The sequence below is a fragment of the Mirounga angustirostris genome, unplaced genomic scaffold (assembly GCF_029215605.1).
Source record: "Mirounga angustirostris isolate CCGP_5_RB_7025 unplaced genomic scaffold, mMirAng1.0.hap1 SCAF_4, whole genome shotgun sequence".
NCBI classification, from domain to species: domain Eukaryota; kingdom Metazoa; phylum Chordata; class Mammalia; order Carnivora; family Phocidae; genus Mirounga; species Mirounga angustirostris.
In genome coordinates this window covers 48,997,099-49,015,689 of record NW_026991712.1, presented here as the reverse complement: position 1 = coordinate 49,015,689, position 18,591 = coordinate 48,997,099, and the positions used below count along the sequence as shown (strand labels likewise).

General features: G+C 39.1%; 1 protein-coding gene across 4 annotated transcripts in view; it reads left to right on the top strand.

The window, feature by feature from the left end:
• The first annotated feature begins 394 nt into the window (after nt 1-394).
• CA13 (carbonic anhydrase 13) overlaps nt 395-18,591 on the top strand; it is a 34,807-nt gene continuing 16,610 nt past the window's right edge. The window contains exons 1-3 of one of the 4 annotated variants that reach the window (XM_045896294.3): nt 401-530; nt 4,555-4,752; nt 12,649-12,767. In XM_045896294.3, coding sequence (XP_045752250.1) covers nt 494-530; nt 4,555-4,752; nt 12,649-12,767 — 354 coding nt within the window. In that variant the 5' untranslated portion in view covers nt 401-493. Of the gene's footprint in view, nt 531-1,959; nt 2,168-4,554; nt 4,753-12,648; nt 12,768-18,591 lie in introns of those variants that run through there. The other 3 variants (XM_064588149.1, XM_064588148.1, XM_054512548.2) reach the window with 3 other exon arrangements.

Here is an 18,591-nt window from a genome sequence, read left to right as displayed (position 1 = left end):
GTACTTGGAATCACCACCACCACTACCATCAACGACTTCATCGCCACCAGCAGCCCCACCTTCCAGCCTGACAGCTTCAGGCCCAGGTGATTCATTTATTCCCAGGATAGGCCTCAGAGCAAGACTTTCCGGGGTGACTACTTCTCAGAAGGCAGAAAATCCGCTCTGGAAACCCTTCTCTCTTTCTTTCCCTCCTTCCGCCCTTCCCCCTCTGCCTCTCTATCACGCCCGCTCTGCTCCTCTGGAGTTCAAACTTGCGCCCCTGGACCCAGCTCAGCTCCACCGCCCCGGGTCGCCCTCACGCGTGCGGGCGCCTTCCTGCACGCCGCTGCCCCCTGGCGGACGAGGTCGTTAGCGCCCTGGCCCCGGGGTTTCAGCGCTCCCTTTCTGCCGGGTGGCTGCGGGCGGACCCTTCGCCAGCTCGCGCGCCTGCCCCGCTCGCTCGCTTTTCTCGCTGCCCTGCCACACCTTCCTCTGCCTCCCCCGAGGGACCATGTCGCGCCTCAGCTGGGGTTACGGCGAACACAACGGTGAGCGCTTTCTGCAGATCCGAGGGAGGGCTTTGCTCAGGGGGCGGTTGTAGGGGACAGACCCACACACTGCTGATCACGCACTTGCGAGAAACTTTTTGGTTCCTCTTTAAATTGGGCAGCTTTCCCCAGAGCTGAATGCAGGAAGTGGAGGGAAGGCTTAGTCTTGTGTAGACGGGGAAAAGCGTTATTTGGAGGGTGTTGATCGTGGGGGTGAGAGTTGGTGTGCCTTAGCCCCGTGAAGACTCCCAGACCCCGAAATCTTCGTTACATGTCCATTCACTTTCCTTTGAAAAGCCGAGGACTTTCCCCAGTAACAACTACTTATCAGTTAAAGGCACGGAGATTAGAAGTCTGATGACATACTTTAATGAATTGACAAGTTCACTATTCACTTGGAGGAAAACAAGTCATGGAAAACATTTGAAGCTATACTTAAGAAATTTTAATAATTGAATTGCAACCCTGATGATTTAAGTTGCCTTCTTGGCAACCAAAATACTGCAATTTTCTTAATAGCTGTTACTATAAAATATTGCCATGGCAGTTTGGTACTGTTAGCTTTAGGAAGATTTAAGTTCTTTCTAAAAAAAAAATGAAGTAATACTTCGGGCTACTTCTTCACTCTTTCTCCCTTTCCCACACTCATCCTTGCAGAGACAGAGGATTATTCAAATTTTAGCACGTTGGTGAACATGTATTTATTGATGGGAGTGTCAGTAATAATAAGATGTATACTTCTATATACTAAATCATCAAAATAACCATTATTTGAAATAACTGCAAGATAAAACCAAGAAAGCCTGACAATGACTCACTGTCAAAATTAGATCTGTGAATAATAACAATAATAATAATACTTTCCTTGGATTAACATATATATTATTGAACAGTACCCTACAGTCAAATTTTATAGAAAGTTTATTTTCACAAAGAAAGAGAAAATCTTCTTTTCTAATTGTAGCCTTTTTGAAGTTATGATTAGCTAGCCAGTTTAAAAATGGCAGCAGGTGAAATTTAGAACTTTAATAATAAAAGGTATAATTTAGGTGAATTTCTTTCTGACTGAAACTATAATTATAATCTCACACTTTTGCTACTTTCCAATTTATGTTTGGGAAAAAAACACAAAACAAATTTCTTTTAATTTTCCTCTCTGCTGGAATAATTTTAATTTTTGTTATTTAATAGTTCCTGGGTAGCAACAGTGCCCTCATTATAGTTAGGAAGAAGAAGGGTATTTTCAGTCAATGAGTACTGATTACTCTTTACTACGTTTATATGTTAGAAAATAGTGACTCCAATGGAGCTCATCTTCAGAAATTTAAAAAATCTATCCCTGAAAAGTCACTACCAAAGAGAGATTCTGTATTTCTGCTAAGAATTTATAGGGCCATTTCCTGCTTTTAGATAGCTTTCTGAGGACCGTGCCTGTAAGTAGATCAACTGTGCCAAAATCCTACTGGAAATATGTTGAATCCTGACTGGGCAAGTTTGGTTGCTTGTTTTCTGTTGAGACTGACAGAAGCAGTGAGTGAGCAGATAAAAGGAAACTTAAACTGGCTATAGTAGCAATGACAAAATGGAACACCAAGAGTTGAGGCATTGGACTGGGGGACCACCTTCACCAAAAACATGTAAGTTCTTGCACTAACCTGTGATAGTTTCATTGGTTCAGTTTAGGGAATGTGACACTTACTGAAAACTACATGTCTCTATAGATACTCAACAGTCCTTGAATCAGTGGAAGAGTCACTAGATATCTCTACTTAAGAACTAGGTTTAAATGGGTTTAAAGTTGGATGTTTTGGAAAAATTTTTTAAAAGGGGCCTCTTTAAGAGGCAGGGAAATGAACCCACTATGGTGGTTAATAAATGATATTGAATAATTTATGCAAAGTGGGATTATTTTTATTTTATTTTGGGTTGCCTCTACTTTTAAAAATTATTCTTGTTATAAAGGACTGGAAATAGGAGAGGAAAGGAATTAGGAAGAGAAAGAAAAATGTCAACACCATTTTGTGATATATGCATCACATATTCAAACTCTAATTCTCATCAGGTTAAGTCATGCTTGGTGACAGTGAGATAGGAAACTTTTCTCACTTAAAGCAAGGACTAGATTGTGCAGAGAAAGAGTACTAGAAAGGTAAACTGGAGTTCTTAATAAATCAGGAAATGTAATGCCTTTTTTGTAATAAGTTATAAGCAAGGACTTTTGATGTTCAAGTTGCTTTGAAGTCCAAAGTGTCAGATTCGCAAGAGAAGAGCTTTTAAGTTGTGTGTATGGTTGTTATATATTCATGCTCTGACTTTTTGTACCTGAAGCATATGTGAAGGAAAGAGCTTAAGCTTTCTCCTTTGCAAAATTGGAGACTAATAAGGAGCATTAAATTTAGAGATTGAAGCTGTTGGTAATTGCAATGTATTTGCATTTTTGAAACGTCATTCTAAATCTTATCCTTAAAAGTATTTGTTGTTGTCAGTAACAAATGTTTAATTGTCATGCTGTGTCATTTTAATAAGTACTTGAATGTTAGAGAAATCCGATTAGTGAAAGAGGGAAAAGCTTAGTCAGTAGCCCTGTGCTCTGCCGCCCTGGTGGTAGCTGTGGAAATTGCAGGCATAGTAGGCATAATTGAGTAGTCACTACAGGTTAGAGGTTCCTTGAAGCTACAGTCTTGCTCTTGGTTTTGGGAGGCAGAACTTGAATCAAGTCTCCCAGAGAAATGAAAAGTCTAGACAAGGGAATTGCCCGCTTATTGGTTCATGTCAGTTTACCAAACATGTGTCCTACTTGGGAACTAGATGCAATTTTGACTTTTTGAATAGAGGATCAGGATGACAATTGTCTCTTGTGTTGGAATTCAAGTGTGACACTGGCAAAATAACCGCAGAAGGACCTTCTGAAATGTAGAAAGAAAGAAAGAAATTGTTACCTGACTCCCCTGAAGATAATCAACAATATTACATTTCCTGACATGGTGCAGCCATTTTATTTGGATTATGCTGTGTGAAAAATTTAGGTATTTCCTTAGTATGCCTGTTGCACATCAGAGGTAACTGAGTTGAGGCCTGGGTGACACCTGAAGACACCAGTGAGTGATAGAAGAAAGAAATAGGGATAGCATTTTTAAGAACTGCACCCTTTTTTTGCTACACAGCTTTCTCAGTTCCATTAATTCTTTCATCCCATGAACTTGTTGACTGCTGGAGCTATCACAGATCATTCTTGGAGCTGAGACTAAATCTCATTGTTTTCAGTGATGAATAGTGCTGTTGTTTGTAGCTTGGTAGAAAGGTACCTTTGGAAAGTACTTTTTTTCCCTCTAAAGATGTATTTATTTTAGAGAGAGAGAGATCAAAAGAGAGCACATGTGCGTGGGGGTGGGGGAGCAGCAGAGGGAGAGAATCTCAAGCAGACTCCCCGCTGAGCAGGGAGCCCGGCAGACATGGGGCTCAATCTCATGAGCCATGAGATCATGACCAATGAGATCATGACCTGAGCCAAAACCAGGAGTCAGACGCTTAACCAACTGAGCCACCCAGGCACCCCTAGAAAGTACTTTTTAAAACTTACATGCTTTTGGGGACCCCTGGGTGGCTCAATCGGTTAAGCGTCTGCCTTCAGTGCAGGTCATGGTCCCAGGGTCCTGGGATCGAGCCCCACATTGGACTCCCTGCTTCGCAGGAAGCCTGCTTCTCCCTCTCCCACTCCCCCTGCTTGTGTTCCCTCTCTCGCTGTTGTCTCTCTCTGTCAAATAAATAAATAAAATCTTTAAAAAAAAAATAAAACTTACATGCTTTTTGTCCATAAGGGTTAGTTGAATGCTGCAAATGAATTAAGGCAAACAGGAGGTTTTCATACCCATAATAAAAACAACTAGTCTTGTAACAAAAATTAGATGTAAAAGTCCTGAAGATGAAGATCTCACTTGTTTTTCCTTCAACTCAAGCACAGTGCATTTGTTTGGTAAAGGAAATAACTTATTTAGTCCTTTTCTTTTGGTCCTATATATTTAAGGTCCTATTCATTGGAATAAATTTTTCCCTATTGCTGACGGGGATCAGCAATCTCCGATTGAGATTAAAACCAAAGAAGTGAAATATGACTCTTCCCTGCGACCTCTTAGTATCAAGTATGATGCAAACTCAGCCAAAATCATCAGTAATAGTGGCCATTCCTTCAGCGTTGACTTTGATGACACAGAGGACAAATCAGGTTCGTTCTTTTTTTTGGTGGGGGATGAGGGTCTTGGATGATTGGACTGTGATTTCTTATCTTTCATATTTAAAATACCTATGCATTGTGTGTTCCTTATCAATACTTTGCTAGAACTTGTAATAAAAGTTTTATTTGACTATTTCATGAGATAATGTCTCTCACACTGTGAATGTCACGGACCAACCAAATAAAACTTTAGTTTATTTGTTAATTTGATAACTAAATGAAGTAGAAAAAGAGAATTTCCTTAAGATGAACATTTAATCCTTCTTCAAGCATATCTACTACCCAAGGAATGGATGATATCCAGTTTAAAGTTAAGTTGAGAGAGAAGATTAGAGAGAATTGAATTTTGGAATACTTTTTTTTTAAGATTTTATTTATTTATTTGACAGAAGAGAGAAAGAGAGAGAGCACAAGGGGGAGCAGGGGGAGAAGCAGGCAGTGGGAGAAGCAGGCTCCCCGCTAAGCAAGGAGCCCCATGCGGGACTCGATCCCAGGATCCTGGGATCATGACCTGAGCTGAAGGCAGATGCTTAACCAACTGAGCCACCCAGGCGCCTGAATTTTGGAATACCTCTTAAGGCTTCTGACAAATTATTTTTATTTTTAGTCTAATATTAGGATGTTGCTATATTTGCTCTATTAATGAAAAATATAGTTAAATTATAAAAATCCTAAATTGGAAGAAGGTTTTCACTTGTTCATTAAGCTCAGATTTAGGTTAGTAATAATATACTGTATTTATGTGACACTATATTGTTAGCAAAAATTATAAGCCCACAAAACTTCTCATATTTGTCAAATTCATAAAAGATGTATTTTCATCAGAGCATTGAGGAAAAATGCACAAAGAAAGATTAATACATGGTATTTTTAACTTTTTGGGGAAGGGGGGACATTGCTTTTTATATACTATATTCAGTTGTCTTTTCTTCAAGCCCTCAGTTTTATGAATCTGTATTAATAGATATGATTGGTGGGTACATTGTAAATAGTCCAAGGCTTCTGAGTATAAAGTTTATACCACCCATAATCATAGTTTGGTACAGTTTATATCTCAAACATAAAAACTTGAGGCTACTCACTCCTAGTTTTAGAATAAGAAGTGATTAAATGCACTTCACCTAAAACTTTAAGTTTGTTTTTTTTTTTTTAAGATTTATTTATTTTAGAGAGAGGGAGAAAGAAAAAGAACACATGAATGAAGAGAAGGGCAGAGGGAGAAGGATAGAATCTCAAGCAGACTCCCTGCTGAGCATGGAGCTTGATCTCATGACCCTGAGATCATGACCTCAGCCGAAACCAAGAGTCAGACACTTAACTGATTGAACCACCCAGATGCCCCAAAACATTTTTATTTATAAATGTGGGCAGCCTTAGTCATAAAAAATTCCTAGTCTAATTTGCTTGATGATGATCTAGGTTTCCTCTCTCCCTCTCCCTTTTTCCTTCCTCTCCCTCTTTCTCTCTTCCTTTTTCTCCCTGTCTCTTTCCCTCTTCCTCTCATTTTCCCTCTACTTTGGGTTAACCCAGGGAAATCAGTTTGTTTGTGTTTCCAGATTTGACACTGTGTCTGTGATTGGTAATGTGTGCCCTCTCCCCCATGTGAAGGCCTCTATCCTATCTAGATCACAGTGAAATTACCAGGGTTAATTGGAAATGTCTGTAAAGTATTTTGTACCCTCTGAGACAGAAACTACATAAATATGGGTCATGATTCTCATTCTTTTTTCTCAAGATAAATTAAAATAGAATGTTTCATGGTGATTCTGGGTATTAAATCAGTGAAAAAGTAGAAACCACTACTAAATTGTTGGCTTTTCTTTTTCTTTGGTAAACTATAAAAAACACAAAGATACTTTCTGTAGCAAACCACTTTGATTTGAAGAAGACAGTTTCCATTTTGTAAAGAAGCCATTCTTGACCAAAATTAACTCTGAATCCCACCAATCAAGAAACCACAGGCATGAAACCTTCCTCATGGTCCTTGCAGGCCTTCTTTGTCTGGGAAGTTGCATTCTGTGTGGTTAACCTCTGGTGCATCACCCATAGGAATTTTAATAAACCTTTAAAAAGGTGGCAGGGGAGCCTGGGTGGCTCAGTCGATTAAGCATCTGCCTTTGGCTCAGGTCCTGATCCCAGGATCCTGCATCGGGCTCCCTGCTCAGCAGGGGGGCTGCTTCTTCCTCTCCCTCTGCCTGCCGCTCTGCCTGCTTTCGTGCTCTCTCTCCCTGTCAAATAAATAAAGTCTTTTAAAAAATAAATAAAGTAAAAAGGGGGCAGGAGGATATGAAATTTGGGGGGAAGAAGTCCTGTTGGCCATGGTAGGAGAGAAATAATCTGATAAGGAAAGGCAAGGGCATTCTCACCTTAGCTCCTGGTCTTTTTGTACTCAGACAGGATCTCAGCTCTGGGAATCTCACCCGACTGGCCCCACAACTCTTCTTGTGGCACTCCAGGCTTGTCCTATCACAGAACTTCCCACACTGCATTGTAACTGCCAGTTGGTTCTCTTTCCACTCAGCTCAAGACTCCCTGTGGGCAATAGCTATGTCTTACTCATCTATCTAGCATGGTGCCTTGCACACAATAGGTACTCAGTAAATGTGTGTTCCAGTTAAAAACATTTTTTTTTGGTATGATGTTTCCTGGAGGACCTAGAAAATTGATATGGCATTATGATACAGGATACATTAGTGTACATAGGTGAAATCCCAACAAAATTGATACATTAGTCTACATAGGTGAAATCCCAATAAAATTGATACATTAGTGTACATAGGTGAAATCCCAATAAAATTGATACATTAGTGTACATAGGTGAAATCCCAATAAAATTGATACATTAGTGTACATAGGTGAAATCCCAATAAAACTGATACATTAGTCTACATAGGTGAAATCCCAATAAAATTGATACATTAGTCTACATAGGTGAAATCCCAATAAAATTACAAACCACCAGAAATCAATTAATATTTACCATTTGACACCTAAGTATTAGTGGATTATTCATTGTTTGAATGTTTAATTTTTAAAGGCTGTTGTCCTAATTTTTATATTTTAATAAATGAGGGTTCCTGGCATAGAGTAAGTGCTTAATAAATATTAATAACTAATAATAATAAAGCATAATACATAACAGGCCTGTATCCTTACCATATATGAGGTATGTTGTGCTGAAATTTTTTAAAGATGTCAAAAGGAAGCTGGTTTCTCGTTAAGAAAGGCCTCCTCGGAACACCAGTGACTTGATGGTTTCAGTGCTTATTCTTTAATTTTCATCTCTAGAAATTATTAATTTCTCAGTTACAATCTAGTTATCAAGTTCTAGTTATGTGGTTCTAGGTAACTACCTGAAATCAACCAAATTCACAAGATCTGAAGTTATACATTAGAAAAGAAAAAGAAAAACAAAACAGAAAAAGATATGGGGGAAGGATACCTTAGTTGTGTGATCCCTCCCAGAAGCCAAGATCTGCAGGAAACTGAATTGGTGATCTGTGACATGTAGATATTACAAAGCTTTAGTGTAATGATGTTTCCCTCACTAGACTGTAAGTTCCTTGAGGATAGGGATGATCTTACTCAGCATCCCATACTTAGTATTGAACACAGTTGCAGGCCCATAGTAAGCTCTTCAGAATTGTTGAATGAATGAGCAATGGGAGAGTAACATGGTGTGCATATGCTCAGGACAAAAGAAGCCAGACTTAATGAAGACTTTCCTGGCTCCATAAAGGATTCAGGCGCCAGTGACCAGAAACATCGATGGCCTTGGTCTCTCTCTCATAGTATAATCCTGGCAGATTTGTGCTGTTTGGTTCCTCTTTTCCTAGATTCCAAGCAGAATACAGATGTGCTATTCACTTAGCTTTACTTCACAGAAATGTTTACTACACAATGATTAGGCTATGACTTTTGTTAGATTCGCAGTCATAAGAACATGTTCTGTAGCGATTCCTAGGTCACTTACTCAGTAGCCACCTTATAAACCAAAGTTTATGGAGAAGTGCTTCTATAGATGAGGTCTTTTTCCTATTTTATGTTCGTGGTATTTATCGATGCAGACACTGTCCTAGGCACTAGAGATACAAGAGAACAAGACAGATTCTGCCTCAAAAGAGTTTGTGTGCTGGTGGGATAGACAGTAAATACATGCAAAGATAAGTGTGTTAATTTTTAGATTTTTTTTTCTGATTTTGTTGCAACCCTGCTTATCATTTAAGGCCACTGACGACGGTGTAGTTTCAGAAAATGAGTTGGATTAGCAAATTTCTAACAATCTAGAAACATTTCTAGTTTCACAACATTGTTGGTCTTTGTAGCGTATAACAAATGACAAGGACCCTTTTACTAAGATATTAAAGATTTTCCAGGGGGTGCCTGGGCGGCTCAGTTGGTTAAGCGACTGCCTTCGGCTCAGGTCATGATCCTGGGGTCCCAGGATCGAGTCCCGCATCGGGCTCCCTGCTCGGCGGGGAGTCTGCTTCTCCCTCTGACCCTCCTCCCTCTCGTGCTCTCTGTCTCTCATTCTCTCTCTCGCAAATAAATGGATAAAAACTTTAAAAAAAATTTCCCAAACTTTTATGGCATTTAACTCTGGTTTATTAATCTCTGTAGACCTCTTATATGAGTGTTTTATTTGGAAAAGATTTTAGAAAAATTCTGAATGAAAAGATAAGTGGACTATGCTTGTATACCAGCTGTGATTTTGGAGAAATGATTATTCGTTTTCAGATATAAGATGGAGACAATAATATTTATTTACTCATCTAGGTTGCAGAGGAAGATGAATGATTTGACACATGAAAACACTAAGTCATTCTCCTTAAAAATAACTTTTGTCACCATTATTCATTTTATGTTATAGTTTCATTATTTTATTATAGACTATCTCAAAGTCAATGATAAATTAACCGTAATATTGGGCGCCTGGGTAGCTCAGTCGGTTAAGCGACTGCCTTCGGCTCAGGTCATGATCCCAGGGTCCTGGGATCGAGTCCCACATCGGGCTCCCTGCTCTGCGGGGAGCCTGCTTCTCCCTCTCCCACTCCCCCTGCTTGTGTTCCCTCTCTCGCTGTGTCTCTCTGTCAAATAAATAATAAAAATAAAATCTTTAAAAAAAAAAAATTAACCGTACTATTTTGACTCACTTTTCCCCACCTTGCGTTTCTTCAGAAGAGCTCTGCTCCAAGAGAATGTTTTCTTCACAAGTAGACATTTGCTGATCATGGTCCCAGTTTGGGTATTTTAGTGGAAACACTCAGATGTGGAGTCCAAATATGTAGAGTGTAAGGCAGTCTTTGTTGCTTAACTAGCAGAGCTATGCTAATCTGGCTTTAAACCCTGGATTCTGAGTAGGCTTTCCAGAGATCAACCATTATTCTTGGATGTTTCCCTAACCATGTGTGTTTTTGGTATCACTTTCTTTCTCTTGAGTCAGCTTGTTTGCATCTTCTCCCAAAGTTAATTCCACATTGATTACTCAAGCTCTCTAATCTGCTTTTTATGTTTATATAAGGAATGAATTTATGTTTCAGCTCAGGTCTTATTATGCTACAGTAAGAAAAAAAAAGGACAATAGAATTGTTAGTTTCTTTGGCAATTATCATATGATGTTATTCATAGTGGAATTTAAGAAACAAAACGGATGAACATAGGGGAAGGGAAAGAAAAATAAGATGAAAACAGAGAAGAGGCAAACCATAAAAGACTCTTAACTACAGAGAACAAACTGAGGGTTGCTGGAGGGAAGGAGAGGGGGGAATGTGCTAAATGGATGATGGGCATTAAGGAGGGCACTTGCCGTAATGAGCACTGGGTGTTATATGTAACTTATATGTAAGTGGTGAATCACTAAATTCCACTCCTGAAACCAATACTGATTTCTTTTTATTTGGAATGCCATTGCATCCATGCTGTATGGAGTCACTTAGGGAAATGTGCCTTTTAAATTAATTTATCTGTGAATCATCTTTGAAACTGCTTGTTTAAAGACAGATCAAATGTTTTATTCATTCATTCATCAAATATTTATCATGTATCTGCTCTGTGATAGTTACTGTGCTTAGGTGATGCGTCCAGGAGGGACTGAATCAGAGTCTGCTCTCGAGAACACTGTTCAGTGGGAGACTCAAAACCCTAAAACTACTCTGTTTATAACAGTGTAACTAACAGAAGAGCAAGCCCTAGAATCTGATGTAAATGCTTCTTCTCTTTTATTTTTCAGAGGGCTTTGGAAATAGCTATCTTTATTTATTGTAAAGAAATCTGGATCCAAATGAATCTAAAGAAACCTCCAACCATTCGACCTCCCAAAAAATTTTTATTGCAAATGCTCAGTTTTTTTCCTTGGTAGTTTTGATAACTGTAGAAGTTAAAGAGCATCCAGTCTAATCTCCTAATTAAAAATAGACAGACAAACGAACACAAATATAGACAAGAAAGCTGATGCCCACAGAGGCTTAAGTGAGTTTTGGAAGATTACATAATTCAGTAGCTGAGCTGGGACTATCCCCAGTTTTGTTGATTCCAACCACACTAACTCTTAATCATTGATGTTCAACTTTAGCTGAGTCCACCTGAGTAAGGAAGGAATGAATTCAGTTGTACTGGTTAATACAACCAGACCATTTCTCTCCCTCAGTATAGCTCAACGAGGGGTGTGCTTTAGGCAAATGTATTTTCCATTTTTTCCCTTGCTGTGTCTAGAAGACTGCATGGGATATGCCTTAACATCTTTTGCTTCTGTAGGCTCCCTGTGGAACATGGGACTTGAACTCATGACCCTGAGATCAAGAGTCACATACTCTACTGACTGAGCCAGCCAGGCACCCCATAACATCTTTTGCTTCTTATATAAGACAGATCATTCCTGACAAATTTTGAGATATCTCTATCTCTGCATCTCTACCTATCTGAAATCTCTGAAGAGTAGGGTCATTTAAATCAAACTATTATTAAGGCTGCATCTCACAATCTAACACTTCCATTGGATGTTGATGGGAGATTAGTAATGCATAAGGTGTATTGAACATTCAGTGCTTTCTTATCCCCCCCACCATATCCTTTAAACATGCCCAGTAAAAATTAATTAGGAGGAGATAGTTTAGAGCTATGTTTTCTCTTAAGAAGCTCTTCCATATACTTAAGATATGATTCTGTTGCCAAAAAAGAGTTAATTTTGTCCTGTATTCCAGGTTTCCCTGGAAAGATAGAATTCAAGTACAAAAGATGTGCTTACTTGGCCAATTTTTGTAGTAATCCTAACAATAAAATAGTAATAAAAGCTAACATGTCCAGCATGCTGATTGAGTGCCAGGCAGTGATAAGTTCCTTGTATTCAACTTTTCTTCTATTTTCAAAACAGTATTAGGAGGAGGGAGTATTACTGTCTTGAGGTGACAGACATAAAAGCTAAAGATTTGAAGTTAGAGTTGACGCAAGATCACACAGTAAGAGCATGAGCCTACGTCTTCTCAATGCTGGAGGCTGTTTTCTAAGCATAGTGCTGGGCTGCTCCACCAAGTTCAAAGTGGCCCTCTTTACATACCACATTCAGAGAGGCTGACATCCTCCAATAAACAGACCAATTCTTTGCTTTTAGGAACTCCTAATTTCTTCTACTTTCTAACCCCTGTGTCTGTTGTGATTTCCCAGATGTCCCATAAAAATCTGTATTGTGGACTCTCCAACCTTTTAAAATGTTTGTTTTCATTCCTCATATACCTAAAAATTGTATGCCTTTTTGCAAACTAAATGACACATTTGTAAAAAATTCCTCGGAGGACATGGGCATGTTGAATAATTCGGGGAGATGATATGAATCGTAGCAGCATGTGTAAATATTTTTTTCTTGCTAACAATTTAAAATATGTTGGTGTTTAGTTCTGCTTGGGGGTCCTCTCTTTGGAAGCTACCGCTTGCGACAGTTTCACCTTCATTGGGGGTCTTCTGATGATCATGGCTCTGAGCACGTGGTGGATGGAGTGAGATATGCTGCAGAGGTAAGCCATCAGACATATATTCGTGATTCAGTGGTTTCCTAAGTGGTGGGATTTGACTCTTGACTCCAAATTAATCCTGAGCAAATTAGGAATCAGTGTCTAAGATTGCTTTATTTCATCAATAGGAGAGTTTATCAGTATGAGAGCTATAAATGTGGTCCTTCTGAGCCTTACACCAGCTCTGAGAGCTTAGGGTTATCGTGCTCCTTCTAGAAATGAGTAAACTGAAGGTTTGGAGAGAGTAAGTAACTTATCCAATTAGGAAGCAGTTGAGATGGATTTAAACTCAGATCTGTCTGATACCAAATTACAAACTCTTTCTAGAATATCTGTTGTGTTTCCTGAAAGTCCAGGAAGAAGGCAGAGAAAGAGACATTTGATTTGGGCCCAACTGTGGTCCAGACACAGGTGAATACTAATATCATATTTTGTAGAAGTGATAGTAAATGGTAAAGTTCCTTATAGGGAAAAGAAACGAAGACAAACTCTCCTAAACTCTACATTACCTCTATATTTACAGGTCTAAAAGGGAATCTCTGTTAATTATTGAAGTCATAACACAATAAAGCATTCACTGACATTTTTTTAATTGGGAAGTTACTCCTTTATAACTATATTCAGTAATAAAACCCTACTTTTTCTAATCCTCCGTTAAATGACAAAGCATAATATACTTCAAATTTTAATACTGTTAAATATTGCTAACACCCAACTTTTCCATGAGATGAAAGTGAATTATTGTATGACACAACCAAAGCTTTTTAAGTGACAGTAATTTGGCTTGTGAGTTTTCTAGGTGAAACAGAGCATTACCAGGCAAGTAAAGTTCTTTTTCATTTTCTCATGGTTACTGAGCTATGGAATTTAGACACTCCTTTATAGTTCTGCTGTTCAGAGAAATCCAACCAAGAGAACTTTCCAGTTTTGCTCTTCCATTAACATGTACATCTATTCTTTGAGCCTATCAACCAAATCATCTATTTGTCTACTTAAAACACTTTTGTTTGAAGCCAAGTGCTTAGGGTATGGGACCTGCTCTGTTTTCAGGATGGGGGAATAAAATGTATATCCAAAGTGTTCCATGGCACAGGATAAACGATGCCAAGAATTAGAAAGTGGGACTCCTGAATCTGTATGGTGCCTCAGTTTATATCATCTGCTGAATAGTTTTCATGTTGCTTTCTAAAGTTTTGTGTTCTGAATTGAACACATTGTTCTAAATCTGGAAGGTTTTATGGGAATTGAGCTGGTTTTGGATTATGGCTTTGTAATTTTCCTAAGCAACTAAGAAAAATTAGTTACAATGCTTTATGGTGATACTTTCTAGTGTCATAAACCTGAAAGTATACTTTCAGAGAAGTTTTATCTGAGCTGGCAAGTTGTTTCTTGAAAAGGGCACTCCTATCCTGAAATTTTCCGGAGGCTCAGAGTTCTGACCTGCAGAGCAAGAGACATCTTTATAGACTTTCCTTTTTGAAGTAGATTAAGCTTTGACTGAAGTTTCATACTTCAGTCAACTTATGAAACACATATTCTTTAATATGTGTTTAAGGCTTTTTCTTATTTTATTTCTTTATTTGTTCATGACTTCATTCACTCTTTAAGAATTCACTGTGACCCCACTATGTCGCCCATCTTTGTCCAGCTTACTCTTGCTCATCCTGAAGGGAGTGCTGGAAGGAAGTAAGGATGGGCCAGGGAATGTTTCCCTGTGAAGGGTCCCTCAACCCTAAACCTGAAGGATGAGCAGGAGTGAGCCAGACAAAGGATATAGCAGGGGCCCTGCATAGACTCATGTGTGAGGACTTGGGGTGGAAAAGCACATCACATACTCGAAGAACAGAGTGGCCAGTGGGATTAGTGCATGAAGAACAAAGAGGAGAGGTGCCAGAGGTAAAGTTGGAAAGGCTGGAGGGCCTGATTTTATGAAGATCAATCATGGTAAGGCTTGTGAACTTAATTCTGAGTGTGGTGGGAAGCCATTAAGTGGCTTTGAATCGTGAAGTGATCATATTTGCATTTTAAAAATATTCATGCTACAGTTTGAGAATAAATTGGGTTGAAGCAGGAGTGGATAAGTGAGTCAGTGAGGAGGAGGGAAGTTCCAGGTAATAGATGATAGTGCAGTTAATTGGAGTGCTGGTGGCCATTACATCTTCGGTGGGATTTGTTGATTGATTTGGTTTGGGGGGGGGCGTCATTGTGCTGATGGAGAATGAGGGAGTCTGGGTCAGACCTCAGGGTTTGGTGGGATGTTAGAGGTAGACAATAAACACATAAATAAATGGTATATGGTAAGTTCCTTGATAGGAACAATACCATGGGATCTGGTAGTATGATTGAATAGTTAGGAAAACTCACCATGAGAAAATCTAGATAGCTTCTCAGCGAATGGGCATAACAAATACAGATAACCTCGGGCAGAAATGACATTGGTATGTTTAAAAACCCTAAGACGTTGCTTCTGGGATTGGAATTAATGAGGGAGAGGTTATAGGCTGTGTCCTAGGAAGGCAGGCAAGGACCATGCCTTGTCGGGCTTTGTAGGGCAAGGTGAGAAGTTTGGAATTTATCCTTAATGTATTGAGACAAAGACAACGGAAGATTTTGAGCAGGGGAATATCATGTTCTACTTTATATTTTATAAAATATAACTAGCTGCTGTGTGGAAAAGAGGTTGGGCAAATGTGGAAACAGGGAGACAAATTAGAAGGTTATGGAAGTATTTCAAATGAGCAAGGATGGTGGTTTGGGCTATGGGGGTGGTGGAGATGAAGAGAGTAGATGAGTCCAGGATATGTTTGGGAAAGAAAGTCAGTGGGACTTGCCAGTGAAACAGGTGTCACAAGTGAAAGAAGAAAGAGGGAGTCTAAAAACACTCCTAAGACTTTGGCTTGTGCAAACATGAGGCTTGTTCTGCCATTTACTCAGATGGGCAATTCCAGGGAGGAGCAGGTCGCCAAGAGAAGTTGACTTTCTGTTGTTGCACACATTAAGTTTGAGGTGCCTATTAGATAGTCTAGCTCACGCTCAAGAAGGCTGTTAGGTATACAGACCTGGAATTTAAGGAAGACGTCCAGGATGGAGCTGGAGGTATTTGGGAATCACTGACATTTGGTTTCAGGTTCAAAAAAATCCCTTTGTGCTCAGCTGTAGAAATGATTCTTAGATTCGTTTTTCCAGCCTCTTTTGTACCTAACTTCATGACTATCATCGAGTTGTACCCTCTTAGAAAATAAGAAGAAGAAAAGAAATGAAAGGAAAAAACCATTTAAAGTGTACCATGTAAAAACTTAACTTTGGGTCTAATCTGATGATTTGTAACATTATATAGAGAGATTAAACTGATCTAAATAATGGAAAACCTTATCCTAAGAGGTATGCATCTATAAAAAGTAGCTAATAATCCACTCCATATTTAAAATTCATCTGATTACAGTTTGTACAGATTATATAATAAGCATATTAAATATGTCGTTGATAGTAAAACTATAATTTTAACATTAATGGTGATTTTTGGCATGCTAAACATAATTTACATATCAATAGTATGCAGTTAAAAATGCTGGAGTTGAATAATACTATTATTTAGAAATTATTGGGGTACCTGGGTGGCTCAGTGATTGAGGGTCAGACTCTTGATTTTGGCTCAGGGCATGATCTCAGGGTCCTGGGATCGAGGCCTCCATTGGGCTCTGCCCTCAGCACCAAGTCTCCTTGAGATTCTCTCTCCCTCTCCCTATGCCCCTCCCTGTGCTCATGCTCGCTCTCTCTCTCAAATAAATAAATAAATAAATAAATAAAATCTTAAAAAAAAAAAAGAAATTATTTTCCAACAGGGAAGAAACTTCTCATTTCCATTTTTGTTGTGGCTACGACTTCTTGTCATTTACTTAAATCAATGAGGCTGTCATTGTTAGTCAGGAAATGTGAGTTTGTTATTTGTTTGAGTTTTAATTCAAATACAAATGCTGGGGCACCTGGGTAGCTCAGTTGGTTAAGCGGCTGCCTTCAGCTCAGGTCATGATCCCTTGGTCCTAGGATCGAGTCCCACAGCGGGCTCTCTGCTCAGCGGGGAACCTGCTTCTCCCTCTCTCTCTGCCTGCCACTCCCCCTTCTTGTGCTCTCTCTCTGTGTCAAATAAATAAATAAAATCTTTAAAAAAAACCCCAACTGTGATCACCAAGACAGGATGGAACTGGCACAAAAACAGACATATAGACCAATGGAACAGAATAGAGAACCCAGATATGGACCCTCAACTCTATGGTCAAATAATCTTTGACAAAGCAGGAAAAAACATGCAATGGAAAAAAGACAGGCTCTTCAATAAATGGTGCTGGGAAAATTGGACAGCCACATGCAGAAGAATGAAACTCGACCATTCTCTAACACTATTCACAAAGATAAACTCAAAGTGGATGAAAGACCTCAATGTGAGACAGGAATCCATCCAAATCCTAGAGGAGAACATGGGCAGTAACCTCTTTGACATCGTCCACAGCAACTTCTTTCAAGATACATCTCCAAAAGCTAGTGAAACAAAAGCAAAAATGAACTTTTGGGACTTCATCAAGATAAAAAGCTTCTGCACAGCAAAGGAAACAGTCAACAAAACAAAGAGGCAACCCACAGAATGGGAGAAGATATTTGCAAATGACACTACAGATAAAGGGCTGGTACCCAAGATCTATAAAGAACTTCTCAAACTCAACACCCAAAAAACAAATCATCAAGTCAAAAAGTGGGCAGAAGAGATGAACAGACACTTCTCTGAAGAAGACATACAAATGGCTAACAGACACATGAAAAAATGTTCATCATCATTAGCCATCAGGGAAATCCAAATCAAAACCACACTGAGATACCACCTTACACCAGTTAGAATGGCAAAAATGGACAGGGAAAGAAGCAACAAATGTTGGAGAGGTTGTGGAGAAAGGGGAACCCTCTTACACTGTTGGTGGGAATGCAAGTTGGTACAGCCACTTTGGAAAACAGTGTGGAGGTTCCTCAAAAATTTAAAAATGGAGCTACCTTATGACCCAGCAATTGCACTCCTGGGTATTTACCCCAAAGACACAGATGTAGTGAAAAGAAGGGCCGTACGCACCCCAATGTTCATAGCAGCAATGTCCACAATAGCCAAACTGTGGAAAGAGCTGAGATGCCCTTCAACAGATGAATGGATAAAGAAGATGTGGTCCATATATACAATGGAATATTACTCAGCCATCAGAAAGGAAGAATACCCAACTTTTCCATCAACATGGATGGGACTGGAGGAGATTATGCTAAGTGAAATAAGTCAAGCAGAGAAAGTCAATTATCATATGGTTTCACTTATTTGTGGAACATAAAGAATAGCATGGAGGGCATTAGGAGAAGGAAGGGAAAAATGGGGGGGTGATTGGAGGGAGAGATAAGCCATTAAGACTATGGACTTTGAGAAACAAACAGGCTTTTAGAAGGGAGTGGGGAGGGGGGATTGGTTAGCCCGGTGATGGGTATTAAGGAGGGCACGTACTGCATGGAGCACTGAGTGTTATACGAAAACAATGGATCGTGGATCCCCACATCAAAAACCAATGATGTATTGTATGGTGACTAACATAATAAAATTAAAAAAAAACAAAAAAAACCAAAAAACCCAAAACTCCAAAAAACCAAATACAAACGCTAATACAAGTGATATCATTCCCTCTGAAGCTATTTGTGCCAGTTAGGCAAGGTGTGTGGGAGAGAGAAAGACTTGTTTGAAAAAAAAAAAAGAACTTCTTGCTCTAGTTTCCCATAATATTCTAAATAGTTGCTGTTTTTTATT